The following is a 15,664-nucleotide window of genomic DNA, read 5'->3' on the forward strand; positions in this document are numbered from 1 at the left end:
AAAAATTCAATGGGAGTTTTTTGGGCATAAAGGGGATAAAAAGGTGACATTTTGGAACATTTCAGCATCAACATTCCAAACGCTTGAGTTTTAGACATGTTTCTGATGTCCTTCTTATCAGTACTTAGAGCTCCAAATGTGTGCACAGAACTCCACTGTAGATTGAGTTCATCAACGTACTTGCTTCAAACACTGCAGAAGGACTCGGAAGAGCAATGAGTAGGGCAGGTAGCCCATCCGAAGAGTGGCATTCTGGGAGGAAACACTGGGGCTTCCTGATGGAGGGGAGAGGGTCCCAGCAGGCTTTTTCTCAGACACCCTCTTCTCTGGTTCTCTACGACATGGAAATACAAACCAGGCCAGTGTTTCAGTAGCCACAACCAGATACGAAAGCAAGATGAGAAATGCATATGCAAAGCAACAGATTTCAGGGAAGTGACCAAGCCAACTAGTCAGAAGCATGCATCACTTTATTATCTACAACAAAGGCTGCTTCTCCAAGTTCCTTTGCAGAGATCTCGCTGTTAAGAGGGTTAAGTTAAAGAGTCAGTTACTACCAGACTAGGCTGTGCAACTTGAAGTAGCAGCATTTCTACAGATCACTGTACCGCATCTTAGTGTAAAACCAGATTTCTCAGTCTCCTGGCAGGAAATTGCAAACAAGGGATTTGTAATCTTTTGCAGAGTAGCTACGTAAATCGCAAGGCTCCAGTACACAGAACTCTGAGGCTCCTGAGAGCTCTGCATGCCAAGGATTTGCAGGACTGGTTCCGAAGTTATTTACTAGAGGGAACCCCGCCCCCTCCAGCCATAACTATGAATGTGGTCTGATAACTGCTGATCAGAATTTGGGAGATGAGAAGAGTTGTATAGAGACTGTGACAGACTATTAAATACACACGTGAGAATGTCAAGATTTCAAAGGTACTACAATGCAATGAGAAACATACACCAAGTCACAGAGGCAGTAGGGGCTAAATCTCACTGCTCCATCCTTGTTGGTCAGGCCAAGGCGGTGGAGGGAGTCCGCTCGAAGCATCAGCAGAAAGTCAAATGCCTGCAAGAGAGAAGATTTCTCACTGCATTCTGGAATGACTCAAAACCTCTGCTGATGGAATATTCCCCCCGCTTCTCACCACTCAATCTGCTGTCGTTCCTGGCCCGCAAGAAGATTTGCTCTGCATTGGGGCCGATTCTGTAGGGGCTTCCACTCCCTGAGCTCAACTGCTATGGAATTTATTAACACAGCTAACTAACATTTTACTCCAGCACTGATTGTTCTACAGCTACAGAGGTATGCTGCAGAGTACACAGTAATAAATTCCTACAAACGCCCCATCTGCTACCCAACTAAAGCATTAGCTCAGCCCCTCCTTCTATCATAGTGTTAGGAGAGAGACTATCCATACCTGCAATCGGATGCTGCTAGCAATCGGGAGGCGGTACACGTTCTTATAGTGGAGCACGATGTGATTAATAAGCATATCATACACCCGAGTGGCATGGCTGGCAGGCAAGCTGTACAGCTTCGTCTACAGAGGCACAGAACAACAGTCAATAGATGTCCTGAAGGTTTACTTGTTAACAGAATAGCCCATCTTTGGTCAATCGGCATCAAAGAAAGGCAATGTGAGCTGTTCCTGAGGCCAACACGAACAGATGATGCCTCAGAGGATCCTGGGGATCACACACACACAAAATCCCCAAACAGATCCATCTTCCCGCTTTTAAGAGAGCGCAGCACGTGCGCATTATGGACACCGACAGTTCTATGAAAACTGTTCGAGTGGCAAATTTGACCTTTAATTTATGAATGACCCGATAAAGACGTTGCTTGGAGGTATAACGCTATACTCCACTGACGCTGCTAGTAACATCAATAAACAAAGGGCAGGGCAGGCTTTGAGACGGCCTGAGAAAGTGGTGTTTGGATCCTGACAGGCTAAAGTCACTTAAGTTGTTCTTGTAAAATTTCCACCATCTTGAATGGTGAGTGTCTGGCAATACAAGAGATCTGTGTAGTTTTTGCCCAAGGTAGCAACTGAATTAGTGAGATTTCTGCTGAGAAATTTCAGTCACATTAGAACTCCTCATTTTTTATCTAATCTAGATCCAAAAAGTCACAGGTGTGGGTTTGGATCTGGAGATCTGAATTTCTTTGGGGTTAGGATTCAAAAAGATTCAGATTTGAGAATCCAGTTCTGGCTCCTTTTTAGCTGGACCCTAGGAACATATCACCAAAACATTTACATTTATGACATGCTGGCTATTAGTAGATAAAGATTTAATATTTAATACATCATATGCAAGGTACCCAGTCAAGAACTGAACTAACCCAATCATGGCTAAAATATCCCCTATTCTGTTAGTTTAAAGAGTGGGACAAGTGAATTAGTCTATGAAGTTACAGAAGAGAAAGAATTTGTTATTGGGAATTGACTGGCCAGTAAACAAAGCCCTAGAGAACATTGTTTTAAGGGAGGGATTTTTAAACGCTCCACAGTGTTACCTGGAGAATTACCAGGAGGCCTAGAACAGCTGTCTTCACATCCTCTAAAGCAGCAGAATGAGATAGAAAGTCTCTCTCCTCCAGATCAACCGGAGCCGAAAGAGAACGTGCAGCCACCTTTTAAAAACAAAAGGAGAAATGTCCTTTAAAACCCACATCGGGCACAATGAAACTCCGACTTAATTCCATGCCAACAGGTCAGAAAGGCACAAAATAAATGGTCCCACTGAAAGTCTCCTAATATTGTAGATTAGCTTGGATGTGCATTAGCAGAGCTGGTTCCAAAGCACCTTTTTGCTTTCCAATAGAGCTCTGGTTTCCTCCAAAAACCAGGAGTCCTACAACACCCCCCTGGATCATATAGATAATTAACTGTTCACCTTCCTTGGTCTCCAGTAAAGCGATTGGCTAAGAGAGGGAGACGAAGTTATTGGAAGTGTCACTACTGAGCAAACGAAGCCTCACCTTTTCTATGATATCAAGCAAGCTGTTAAAGTGATGCGTGTTGCAGCCCTCGGCCAGGTCCACCAATAGCTGAGTAGCCAGTTTCCGGACTTGGTGGTCTTTATCCTCTGGAATATGTGCCAGCTGTGAGATCACCACCACGTTAATCAGCTCCTCCTATAATAGGATAGACTGTTCAGCAAAATGTCTCCCAGCTCACTCTTATTAGTGAGTTAACACAAATGTGTATCCATGATCCAAGAATCACGAGGTCATACTAGCTTTAGTCTTCATTACCTAATTGTTTAGTCTGCTGGATTTCTTCCTCCAGCCTATTTAAATCTCTTTCTAGGTCATCTCTCCAAACATTTAGACTATTGTTGAACTTGGACTCAGCAGCTTAGGTTTTTATCAATCTGACAAAGGCTCTGTAGCTCAGCTTCAGCAGACCTCATTCACATGGGATTCACAGGCCTTGTTTTTCAGAGAGGCAGGAAACAGAGACAGCAGCCAGTTTAGTAGAAGTTGGAGGAATCTGAGCAGCGCCTCTCCCACTTTCCTTGCATCAGACACACTGAGCAGACATTCCTTTGAGTTAACAAGCAAATCAAGCAGGGTTCACGGGGCTCTGCTCTATCGCAGCGCCTGCCATCTTGGATTTCAATTAAAACGGAAACATTGAGTCGAGTCAATCCACTCATGTCAGATAATATCTTGACCTCATCTTGGTACAAACGAAACTTTATCTTTACCCAAACCAGATTAAATCTCCCACCCCCAACACTAACTATATATTTTTTAGTAAAATGAATGGAATTGACGACCTCTTTGGGAAACCTTAGGACAGGGAAAGAAGGTATCCACAAGATGCACAAGGTGAAAATTAAAAAAGCACATTGTCAAAATAGACCTGCTAATATCAACTCCCATTATACATACACCATATTGACAACAGACTTAAAAAAAGCAACTGTGGACCGCATTTAACAGGCAAGTCCTTCCAGTCACATTGCAGAGAAACCTAATGACAGTGTCCTGCATTCTCAGAACCATTGGACTGACTCTTCAGAATTGCAGAAACTAGGTCTGACGAACACACACAATTAAGCATCAGAAAAACATTTCCACCCTCCATTCCAGATCTCCAATTCAAACACCCCAACTAAATATCAATAAAGTACAAACCTCATAAAACTGTCTGTTAATGCTCAGGACAAAAGACAAGACATCCAGAACTTTAATCCGAACTGCACTACGACACTCGTTCCTAAAAGGGAAAAAACAAACCCAAAATGGACAAAAGAGTTTAGGGGGAGGACAGAGAGCATGTTGTGACAAACTCCCTTTTTTCTGGGTTAAAAACGTTACAAGCAAAGGCCACGTGAACCTTCAGTGAATATTCTCTGCATATGAAGTTGCAACACCAAGCAGACAAGGTGCTACCATCAAGAAAAACCTGGAGGCTGTCTACGAAAACAAGAGCTCCTGTTGTAGCAGATGGGCAGCCGTACCCATCTCCAAAACTTAAGAGTCAACCAGGGAGAGCATGTGTGAATGGGAGACAGACTCTGTGCCACAACTTTAGAACCACACACACAGGGGTGAAGTGGTCTTTATCTTAATTTTTTAAAAGGAGCCAAAAGCTCTGGAGATATGAGGGGATCATTCTAAAATAAGAAAGCATGTTCTAGGGAGCTGCCATTGCAGAACCCCATACTACAGGATATTGTCAAATCAGAAGCATTCCTGACATTTAGAAGGTAGGGTTATAGTTCTGATACCAAGGAAGATATCATGCAATGGAGCACAGGATAGTTAGAGAGGTGAAGCAGCCAGTGGCCACCCTCCACTTTGTTAAAAGAAGGATGATAAAGAAGCCTCAGTTGGACATTTCTGTTCTGTTGATTGGACAAAAAGCAAATCCTGCATTCTGGAATCGCCCCCATATTTCAGCAGCCATTACTACCATTAAAGAGATCCAGAGAGTAAGATTGTTTTAAACACAGACAGTTCATTAAACAGACTGCACACACATTGAAACAACCTTTTCTTTTTAGAGCTGCCGTTTCCTACCTGAAGAACCTCTCCATTAACACCTTCAGGTTATGAATCCAGCCATCCTTGGCAGGGTGAATAGACTGAGCTTTGTACGTTATTAAGTTTAGTAGAGAAGATTCCTTTAAAAAAAAAAAAAATGTAAGAATGGTCCAGTGCTTACCTACAGTGCATGCATCTCCCTTCCCCTCCTTCCAAGAACAGGTCTCAAGGGGCTGTGAAGTTTTCACTGTAGCTTTATAACATGCACTATTTTATAACTCCCGCCGCCCTTGGTTGTATGGGATAAAAATCTAATATTGATGTGGGCAATAAGAGGAAGGATGGTCGGTCTTGTAGGCATTCAGATTGGGACTCTGGAGTTCTGGGTTCAATTCCTGGCTCTGCCAGACTTCCTATGTGACTTTGGGCAAATCATTTACTATCCCTGTACCTCAGCTCCCCATCAGTAAAATAGGAATATTGAATGTTTCCTGTGTGTGTCTTGTGCAATTTGGGACAGGGACTGTTCCTTACTATACATTCATGCAATGCCTCCCAAAATGGATCCCAGATTTTGGGTGGGGCCTCTAGACATTACTATAGTACAGAGAAACATTTCCAGGAGGTTTAAAAGGGAAAAAAAAAAAAAAAACCACAGTAGGCCGCATTGACTTGAGATGGGAGAGAAGGTCTTACAGGTCTCTGATCAGCACATCTCTCCACCAGCTCAAAGTATCTCTCCTCAGACCCATGGAATTCGTTCTGGTCATAGAGTTCTTCTACAGTAGTCAACAGAGCGTGTACAATGGACTTCAAATCCTGGTTCTCTATACTCTGAAACACAGACAAGGCCGCTCTAAATGGTTTCTCTTTAATTACAAAGCATGTCACAATTGAAATAAGAGTGTTGGCTGAGAAGTACTAGAGTCAGAAGTTAGGCCAGACCCACACTCAATCCTCTTCCCTTCCAACACCAAATACCTCGCCACCTCCATGACAAGCATAGCTCCACTGACGGGAGAGCCCCAGGTTCAGACATCAAGGCTATAGGCTGTGGCAGGGTACACGCTACCCCCCATCAACAGCAGAAGCCGTAGAGTGCTTTTCGGTATTAAAAAATAAGACCATTTTATAAACCAAAATACTTCCTACAAGATGTTTTTATAACGTATATCAAGATTTGGCTCAATACCTACCTGTAGCTGCTGGAGTAATCGCTCAACGATATCCAGAAGAATATCCCAAGTGACAGCCTGCAACTCCTTCCCATACTTCTTGATTAATCTGGTTATGGACAGGACTATTTCATAAGATACAACTGCATTGGGACAAGTCATGGCCTGGAACACAAATTCCTCAGGTCGGTTAATGATCTGTAACCGTCTTAAACTGAAGTCGATCAACATCCTACATATTAAGAAGTTTAGCTGAAGGGCTCAATCCTTCCATCAACCTACCTACTGCGCTCAGGGAGGTGGTTTAACGACGGGAACAGAAACCCTTCCGTTGCTGTAGTAAGTGTCTACACTGAAGTGCTACAGTGACACAACTGCAGCACGGCCACTGTAGTGTTTCAAGGCTAGACAAGCTCAAAGTCTGAGGCTACAGCTGCAAAAGCCAATCAAAGATGGCCATTTTATAAGCACAATAATGTATTCCCAACAGGTGCAAGTCAGATGTTAAAATGCATCCCTGGTTCCACATGAACAGGGGGTTGGAGACAGTGCTACCAGCTGCACATGACACGACATACACCCCTCACTGGAGTACGTAGTTCAGTTTAGAACATGGTAACTCTCGTGGTTTGGCTGAAAGGTCCCCAAATGCTGAAGAGACAGTAGGATTTTGTAAGGAGACAACTCAATCTGGTCACTCATACCAAGCCCATGAAACTTCTAATATTGTTTCAGGGACTCTCTCTGGCCTAAAGCATAATCTACATTTCAAACATACAGCGTGGCCAGCCAATAAGGGAACTTTAACACCATTCCCTTTGTTGTGGTTAAAATCCATTACAAAAATAGCCTTGCCATCTCCCAAAATACAGAAGAGGGCACGGAAGGTGGCAGGCTGCTCCCAATTTAATATCGTACCAAGGGTTTAGTAAGTGCCCTGGTAGAGAGGTGATCACAGTACAGCTTCCAGCACTAACACCCAGCCGGTCAAATGCTTCGGCCGTCTCTCAAATAGCTGTAGTTTCCATTAACAGGCACTTCTGCCAACAAGCTCATAAATCTTAATCCTCCCCTCAGGGTGTCTCTCCATTTAAAAAATCCTGGCACTAATAAAATTAAAAAAAAAAAAAGAAGTGTCACACTTCACTTTTCATTCATGCTGACTTTGTCCCCTCTCCCTGCATTTGTACGCTGTAGACTGGAATCTACTTGCAGCAGGGATAGGGTTTTTTCAGCTCTCTAAACCATCTAGAATGTTGTTTGTGGTTCCTCTGTGTCCAGTCCTCTGCCTGTGCACACAACAGTTCACTCTGCTGAGGACTGAAATGCTTTAGGTTCAACCCACGTTATGGGGTAACTGGGTGAAATTAATGGCCTGTGTTAAATCAAGTCAGGCTTGATGTTTTAATGGTCCCTTCTGACCTTAAACTCTAAAGAACTATGAAAAATTCAAGAATTGCTACGTGGATCAGTAAAATATTTCCAAACGAAGCATCAGTTTAAGCTTGAAATAGCTATTGTCTCCTTCTTTCATGTGTTCCCCCATCTGTCTCTATCCAACTGTTGGCTTTTGTCTTATAATTAGATTGGAAGTTCTTTGGGGCAGAAACTGTCTTGTTGTTCTGAGTTTGCACAGCCCCTTGCACAGTGAGGTGCTGGTCCTCGACTGAGGCGCCTAGGCACGATCACAAGATAAAAGTTCCTCCCAAGTACCACTTTACCTTGAGAAATGAGGGCAGCACTGATGTAGGTGAGTTCTTGAGAGAATACAGTCTGTGTGCACCCCACAGAGCCATTCCGACAAAGAAAACTGCTCCTCTCAGTAATGCTGCATCCATCATGTAGGCTCTAAGACAGGGTGCAGAAGGTAAGCCAAGATTTTCTTAGATCACACTATTGCGGCAGGTTTAGTTTTAGAGTACAAGACTCATGCAAAGGGAAATGAATATTACTTAGTACTTCTAAAGCAGAGCATCTTAAAGGACTTTAAAACCATGAAGACTAACCATTTAGGCACTGTTCTCATTTTACTAATGGGGAAACATAGGTAAATAAATCAATATAAAAATAAAATAAATATATGGAGATATACCTATCTCCTAGAACTGGAAGGGACCCTGGAAGGTCATTGAGTCCAGCCCCCTGCCTTCACTAGCAGGACCAAGTACTGATTTTGCCCCAGAACCCTAAATGGCCCCCTCAAGGATTGAACTCACAACCCTGGGTTTAGCAGGCCAATGCTCAAACCACTGAGCTATCAAGGCTAATTAACTTGTCCAAAATCACAAAGCAGTCATAATTTCTAACCACTACACCACACATGAAATTTTGGGTCTGCTCCTGCTCCCATTAGAATCAGTACGTCATTTATTTCAGTCAAAGCAACACTGAGCTTTTTTAAAAAAAAAAAACCCATTTCATAGCATGATATTCCATACCTGTCTTCCATGATGCGGCACATGTTGTATATAGCACTGTGCCCCAAATGGGTTCCCAAGAGATTGCGCATAAGCTAAAAAGCAAGTATTAGAGGATTTTCAGAGAAGGTTTTAGTAGGTCATTATACAGCTTCAGGGTCCCGTCAGTCAAGACAGGTTACATTTGCAATTTAATAATGGATAGTGTGGCATTTAATAAACTAGAGAAGTGTGGTATATGCTCTGATCTCCTCTCAAAGAACTATTATAATCATAATAAAGGTAACTGGAGTCTAGATTTTTAACATACTAATATCCAGAACAATATTGCTTTAATGAGACAAAACTGTGCATGGTACATGAACTCATGTCAAGGGAAACGAAAGGATTCTGACCTTCCAGCATGGCTCACAAAGCTCCTTAACGTTGATGGTGCGGCACAAGGTGATGATAAATACCGGGAGGCTCTCCGAGGGCAGGCAGTTGTAGCAAACCACAGCATCTAGGACCTGCAAGGAGACCTTTGTGGGGGTGAAAAGCACAATGGTTACTCACTTCTCCCTTGACCTAGCATTGAAATACAGCAGGTTAAACTCTGTCCTGACTTACGGCCACAAAACTCCTCAGAAGTCAATAGGGATATACCAGGTGTTCATCAGTTCAGGATGTAAACCAAACCATGACAAGGATGGTTAAAGCAGTGAAGGGAATCCCTTAGCAAGATCACCCTGGTTCCTTTGTCCCAAGGTTTTATAACTAAATTAATAACTTAGTAGCTGTACAGTGCTTTACACAACCCCGAAGTGCTTTACAGAGTTAGTTAATCCTCACAATATTGTACTCTCCTCATTTTACAGGTGGTGAAACTTGAGTAAGAGAGGGATAAGTGACTTGTCCAGTTAGGACTGTGACTCATGATATCCTGGTTCCCACCTCTATGCTCAGACATGTAAGTCATAATGCCTCTCTCCACTCAACGCCCAACAATATAGTAAGCTCCACACTTTGCTACAGCAGCTTTCCCTGAAGGAAAAAAATCCTTGGGAACCCTAGAGAGTTTTGGTCTAGCTACTCAAAAGCGGCCTGAGCTGTAACGGATACAGTTCTACAGAATGTAATCGATATTAGAAGAGGCTCCAATTACTGACCTCTATGTCAACCGATGATGATGTCCGAACGCACAATAGGCAGATCATACTGTTGGAGGAAAACGTAGTTAAATATGTTTATTTTAATCAAATTTAACAAATGACCAAAAAAAATTGTCCAAAAGTAACACAATTAGATTAGTGTAGAAGTTTGCCCTGTTGCTTTCCTGACTGTGGCTCAGTTGATAATACTTCTGGGGGATATGCTTAGTGTCACCAGCCCTTTTCTGAACAGTTTGCAGCTGCACTTAAGCTACATCTCACTACCATTACTATTCATTAAATACGGTTGGGTACCAGAGTCCCAAGTATGTAAATCTAGTGAAGAGAATATGGTCAAGTTCATCTCCTATACAAACCGGGGATTGAGCACTATGTAATTTAACCCAGGTTTATAGATTAGAATATTATAAGAGTTGGTGTATTGCATTATACTGTCTAAGGGCTCATGGACAGATCTTCAAAAGTGCTCAGTGCCAACAAGTAGAATCAGATTTTGGGAGTGGCTGGGAGCTGAGCTCTCTTGACCAACTGGCCTGTGAAGGAAAGTTCTACTCTGAAAAGTGAGCAAACATGACATGGAGAGACTCCACATTTGTTTTTCATTGGTTCCATATCAATTTGGTTGATTTACACAAATAGGTTTCTAATCTGTCACCCCTGCATCTTCCGTTCTGGGTTTAGGAAAGCGAGATGGGTTCTTTCAGGTTTAAGCATCACTGAGCTATGATGACTAAGCCAGCCAAGTTCTACCTTCATGTACACCCATGCACCCCGCCATCTTCAGTGCAGTTACACAGGTATAATTCTGGGCAGATTCTGCAACTGGAATCTATTGAACTATTCTGCTGACAGGAACATAATCCAGAAACAGGATCATTTTCCCATAGCTCTTTAGAGCCCAAACAGCTAAGAATAGCAAAAGAATACATTTGCCAGAAAAGTCAGCTCTGACAACCACGTACGTTCTGAAATAAAAGCACCTCGGTGCCATTTTTAATCACTTTTCTGACCACAGCCACACTAATACTATTTCAACAGATACCCTTTCCACACCTTCCCCCCCCCCAAAGCACACTTGCAGAGGCTAGCTGGGTCATTTGTCACCCAACTGGTCAGTCTGTGTATACAAAACAGAGATTTGCACGTGCAAATACATACACCTGGAGGTCTGTTGAAAATTTAGACCACTGAATTTATCCACAAACACTGCCCAGCAATTTAGAAACAATAAGTGTTAATAGTTTAACCTTACTGGACCATATCAGCAACGTAATCTTCCAGGTAACAGCTGTTGAACTTGACCAGGTTCACTAGAACTAGAAGGAATTCTGAAGACAACCCGACATCCATCCACTGCAGGACAAACTCAGCTAAAGGAGAAGGAAGTGGTGGTGTTACAACATGGTTTCAATCCAAAAGTGCTGCAAATTCCCTTCTGGCCCTACTTGCTGAAAGAGAGATCTGTCCTTTGATGTATTTCCAGCTACATAAACTGCTCCCTAGAAGGCAATAATAAAGAGAGAGGGTCGATTGACCAAGGCTGCTATTTGATCTATCACACTCTTCTTAGCTGTTGCTTACAACTGACTTGCTCTCATATCCCTTATCTTGCTATAAACTGCCACATGCATTGAATTCACATTTTTATGAATTTGCTAAGTTTGCCTGGAACGAAACACATTGCAGATGTAAAACAATGTCAGATGGGTTGTATTAAGTTTGCCACAAGACGGCACCAACAGAAAACCCTCCAAAAATAAACAGGCAACAGTTTAAAATTAAGAGAACTCCCCAAACTCACAGATGCAGAACATCCACAGGTTCGTCACTACTATAAAATTGTTTATCACACCAGCATGGGAGAATTTGTACCTTAAGACTTTACACAATAATGTAGAATAGTACATAATTTTTATGCCCTATAGAAAAGCCATGGAATTTTATTTTAAAAAGGTAAAACCAGCATAATGAAGCTTTTTTCAGCATGATTTTAAAACAACGACATTGCAACTTTTGGACAATCCTATGTCAGAATCTGAAAACAACAGCAACCCTCAGCATTTGTATGCAACACCTACCCAATTCTTCCTCCAGGTGGGTTATGGATCTTCCATTATCAGTGAGAGCCTTGAACACTGCAAGCCGTTCATGAAGATCTTCGTTAGAAGGATAATCCTTGATAACCTTAAAGAAATGTGCTCTGAGGATCCCTAGTCTCTCACCCTGAAAGGAGAAAGAATTATAGTGTGAGACACAATAGCAACTGAAAACTAGACTTATTACTGACCATGATTAGGAAACTATAAGAATGTTCTTCACACTTTAAAAGCAAACTTTTTCCCCCTTGGGCTGTGTGAGTGTCTACTGAAAATCTTCCCATGGTCTGCTGGGAAGGCAGTCAGTTCTCCTTAGCCTCTTACAGACGTTTATCAAGCTGTCCCCACTGACCCCAGACAGCTTTTCCAACATTCAGCAGGCCCAGAACCCCAGATGCGGAAAGTGGCCCACGTAGCAACAGCCAGATCACTAATTCCAGGACTTGAAAAGGAAACGCTACAGACAGCACTGCTCAGTGGGATGCTGTAATAGCTTGAGGGTTCATAATGAGCTTGACTTGATCAGACTGAAGAAAAGGGCTCATGTACGGAATTTGCCTCGATGCCTGGCATACCTGCCAGAGCAGGGATGCTGCAGGTCAGGATTAAGGTGCTTGACACAGCTGTCGAGATTATACAGTGCCTGCCGCATTGTGCTTGAATTCAGCCACTGCAATCACTCCCCCTTTTCAGGAGTACAAAATTCCTCCCAAATTAAAAGAGAAAAAAAGGTTAAACTGAGAGTCAAGAGAATTAATCAAACTGAACGCTAAACGTTTCCTGTTCACTGTGCTGGACTAAGATAAAGAACGAGAAGAATGTAAATGGCAGGAGGCAGCCAGCCCGTGCTATTCACCTTGCTCCATGCAAGCCCTATTTGGAAGGGGGAGGCTTTACCTGTCCTTGAATGATGGCCTTCAGCAGGTGAAGCACAGCATGTCTGGCCTCTGCTGGTAGCTCTGGCTGCAGCATATCAGCTACCACTTTCCATATTGCTTCCACCGCATGCTGTAAGTGGACATAGAAAGCAACAGCACCATTTATTAGATAGCTATCGTTAGCAGGGTTAAGCTTCTTCTAGGGTTTTCCCCCTACGATGCAGTCACTTCTTGACTTGGGGCAAGTTACACTGAGAAGAGTTAACAAGATTCATGCCCCCTAGCTTCCGAATGCCCTCCTCCCTGAGTGCTACTTCTACCCACCTCTCTTATAGCCAGAGTGGAATTTGTGAGCCACATCTGCCCAGCGAAAGTTGGCCTACACATAAACAAAATGACTGGACTGGCTTCATTCATACCATTAGCTATTTCCATGCAAGCCTCTGTGTGGACGCTTTTGTTTTGAGTTTAACCAACATGACAATCTGATATAAAGAGCATCTAATGCAGAGACTTGCACAGACATAATTAAGAGTGTGAATTAAAGCGGATTTAAAGTTATTTCAGTGCCTGTTTGTTCGTAGAGCAACTCTAGGTCAAAGGGAACTAGCGGACACTTCCCTGCAGGACTGTAACAGCTACTAATAAGGTTAGGTCAAGAGCAGAGTCCCACCACCCTACAACAGGTGTTATAACTTTGGTGTCTTCTTTTAAGCACCTCTTAAACTACTTGTCCTGGAAAGCCTTTCAATGATTCTCTCTCTGCTTTGCTTTAGAGTGTGAGCTCTTTGTTGTACAGTTTATGTTTCCACTGTCCAAATCAGACTAATACAAATTCATAGATTCGAAAGCCAGAAGGGACCATTGTAATCAACTCATCTAACCTCCTTCATAATACAGGCCATAGAAGTTATTTGAAATAATTCGGGGTTGAACTACAGCCTGTCTTTTAGAATAAGATCTAATTTTGATTTAATCATTGCCAGGGATGGAGAGTCCTCCACTACCCCTATTAAATTGTTCCAATGGTCTTTGCAGCAGGGATCATTAATTTCTTATAGGTTTGTACAGCACAATAAAAATGCAAGATATAACTTTCTGGATTACAACAATTATAACAATGTTAAGGTAGGCCAAATTACCTAAGCATCTTGTGACAAGAGAAGTCAAAGGCTGTTGCTTAAAGCTTATCTCAATCCTCCTAACATTTACCCTACACCTGACAGCAAACATACCTCTTCAAATTTTTTGGTTTTTGCTACTTCACAGATTTGACCAATCGCTCGTATCCGGTTATGTAATCCACACTCTACGCTCAATTCCTGAAAAGAAGAATGGAAATAATTAAGATAATCCAGGCTCTGCCTTTCTTCATGAGAAACATCCCTCTCCATCTCTCAAAATGACCACTTGGATCATTATAAAATTAGCTCCACATTGTCTAAAAATTTTTTTTAGAGCCTAACCATTAGTCACCCCCACAGAGATGCACTCAAATGAAGCTGTAACCAACATCAGCAGGTTAAAACTCATGTAGAATGATGACAGAATGAGGGGGAAATGGAAAGTGTGCTCTAATTTAGCCTAATATAATTGCGCTTTACATTGACACAGCGCCTTTCAGCCAGGCATCTCCAACTACCCAGACATGTTAACTAATTAAGACTTGGCAATACTATGAGGTATGTAACCTTACCCCCATTTTATCTATGATTGACCTGAGAGACAGGTAGGATAAGTGAATTGCCCTAGGTCACAAAAGGAGTCAGTGGCAAAGCTGGAAAAAGGACTCAGGAGTCCCATTTCCCTGTCTCCAGCTTTAACCACCAAGTCACCCCCCCCCCCTCCATTTTTGTGCTCATCGCCCATTAATCTCAGCTTATACTCTAAACTCAGTCCTCAAACCTTATGACAATTTACCTTGAGTATTTCCGCAGTGATGATAAACTCTGTTTGCTTGCCCTCTGATGATTTGGAACTAGCCCGGGATGGTCCCAGACCTAAGAGGCTCTTAAACTTCTCCTTTAACCCAGGATCCTTGTTTTGCTGCTTCGCCATGGTTGACAAGAAAGCACCAAGAGGCCCCTGCATGCACAAAACAGTTCTATATAGAGAGCTGTAGACAGAACCTATGAATCAGCAAACGCTGGAATCCATCTCACTTTTCAATGGGATAGTTACACACAGCTCTACTGTCGCAAGTCTTTGCGAACAGGCCAAGGATTGAACTCCCTTCCGATCAGGGAAGAGAGACACTGGCAGGTGCAATGCTGTCAGGTATGTGGGATACTTGTGCCACTGTAACCACTGCTGGAACATGCCCTGGAGCTAGCTAGGGGACTTCCTTGTCTGGGGCAGCACTTTCCCAGAGGGTCGTATGTGCAATAAAGCAGCACCAAATGCCTGACCAGCACACATGTCAATTTTAAAACTGCTGAGCTGTTTTATTTGATAGGAACTCATAAGGTGTTTTGCTCCCAGGCTAAAAACCTTGTATAGTAAATTTCATCTCAGAGCAAATTTTGAAAGTGGCTATAAATGAAAAAAGGAGGCATGATCACAAAAGCGTTAAACTAATAAAATATTACATCACACCAACTACATGGGGTGTTAGAGGGAAACAAGGAGTAGGTGTGTCAATCTCAACCAAAAACAGCGAAGGCCTTCAGATGCCATTTCTCCCACAGCACCACAAAACAGGCTCCCATTAGACCAGATACAGCTTCAGTGGCTGCTACAGAAATACTGCACGTGCTAAATAAATATACTCTTCATCACATATGCCTCCTTTTTGTGAGAAAGAGGGTCCCAACTCCACAACGGGCCAGCTGTCCCATGAGTACTGGGAACAAGTTAATCCCCAACATTCACCATATGTATTTTGTGCGGGATCCCTTTATAAATCCCTCACAGTCCCAATATCTCACATATCTAGGTGGGGTTCCCTGTACAGTTCC

General features: G+C 42.7%; 1 protein-coding gene across 6 annotated transcripts in view; it reads right to left on the reverse strand.

Moving 5' to 3' along the window:
• Positions 1-14,798, reverse strand: part of TSC2 (TSC complex subunit 2) — a 40,763-nt gene extending 25,965 nt beyond the window's left edge. For all 6 annotated transcript variants that reach the window (XM_026650572.1, XM_026650571.1, XM_026650570.1 and 3 more), the window contains exons 1-18: positions 14,628-14,798; positions 13,943-14,029; positions 12,727-12,837; positions 11,812-11,956; positions 10,986-11,103; positions 9,731-9,779; positions 8,978-9,103; positions 8,604-8,677; positions 7,887-8,013; positions 6,187-6,330; positions 5,687-5,824; positions 5,027-5,130; positions 4,139-4,220; positions 2,975-3,130; positions 2,510-2,626; positions 1,410-1,532; positions 951-1,057; positions 181-334 (exon numbers count right to left, since the gene is read on the reverse strand). In XM_026650572.1, the coding sequence (XP_026506357.1) occupies positions 181-334; positions 951-1,057; positions 1,410-1,532; positions 2,510-2,626; positions 2,975-3,130; positions 4,139-4,220; positions 5,027-5,130; positions 5,687-5,824; positions 6,187-6,330; positions 7,887-8,013; positions 8,604-8,677; positions 8,978-9,103; positions 9,731-9,779; positions 10,986-11,103; positions 11,812-11,956; positions 12,727-12,837; positions 13,943-14,029; positions 14,628-14,798 (2,133 nt within the window). The remainder of the gene's footprint in view (positions 1-180; positions 335-950; positions 1,058-1,409; positions 1,533-2,509; positions 2,627-2,974; positions 3,131-4,138; positions 4,221-5,026; positions 5,131-5,686; positions 5,825-6,186; positions 6,331-7,886; positions 8,014-8,603; positions 8,678-8,977; positions 9,104-9,730; positions 9,780-10,985; positions 11,104-11,811; positions 11,957-12,726; positions 12,838-13,942; positions 14,030-14,627) is intronic.
• Positions 14,799-15,664: the final 866 nt, after the last annotated feature.

Source organism: Terrapene carolina, unplaced genomic scaffold (genome assembly GCF_002925995.2).
Source record: "Terrapene carolina triunguis isolate 2854851 unplaced genomic scaffold, T_m_triunguis-2.0 Scaffold93, whole genome shotgun sequence".
Classification (NCBI taxonomy): Eukaryota; Metazoa; Chordata; order Testudines; family Emydidae; genus Terrapene; species Terrapene triunguis.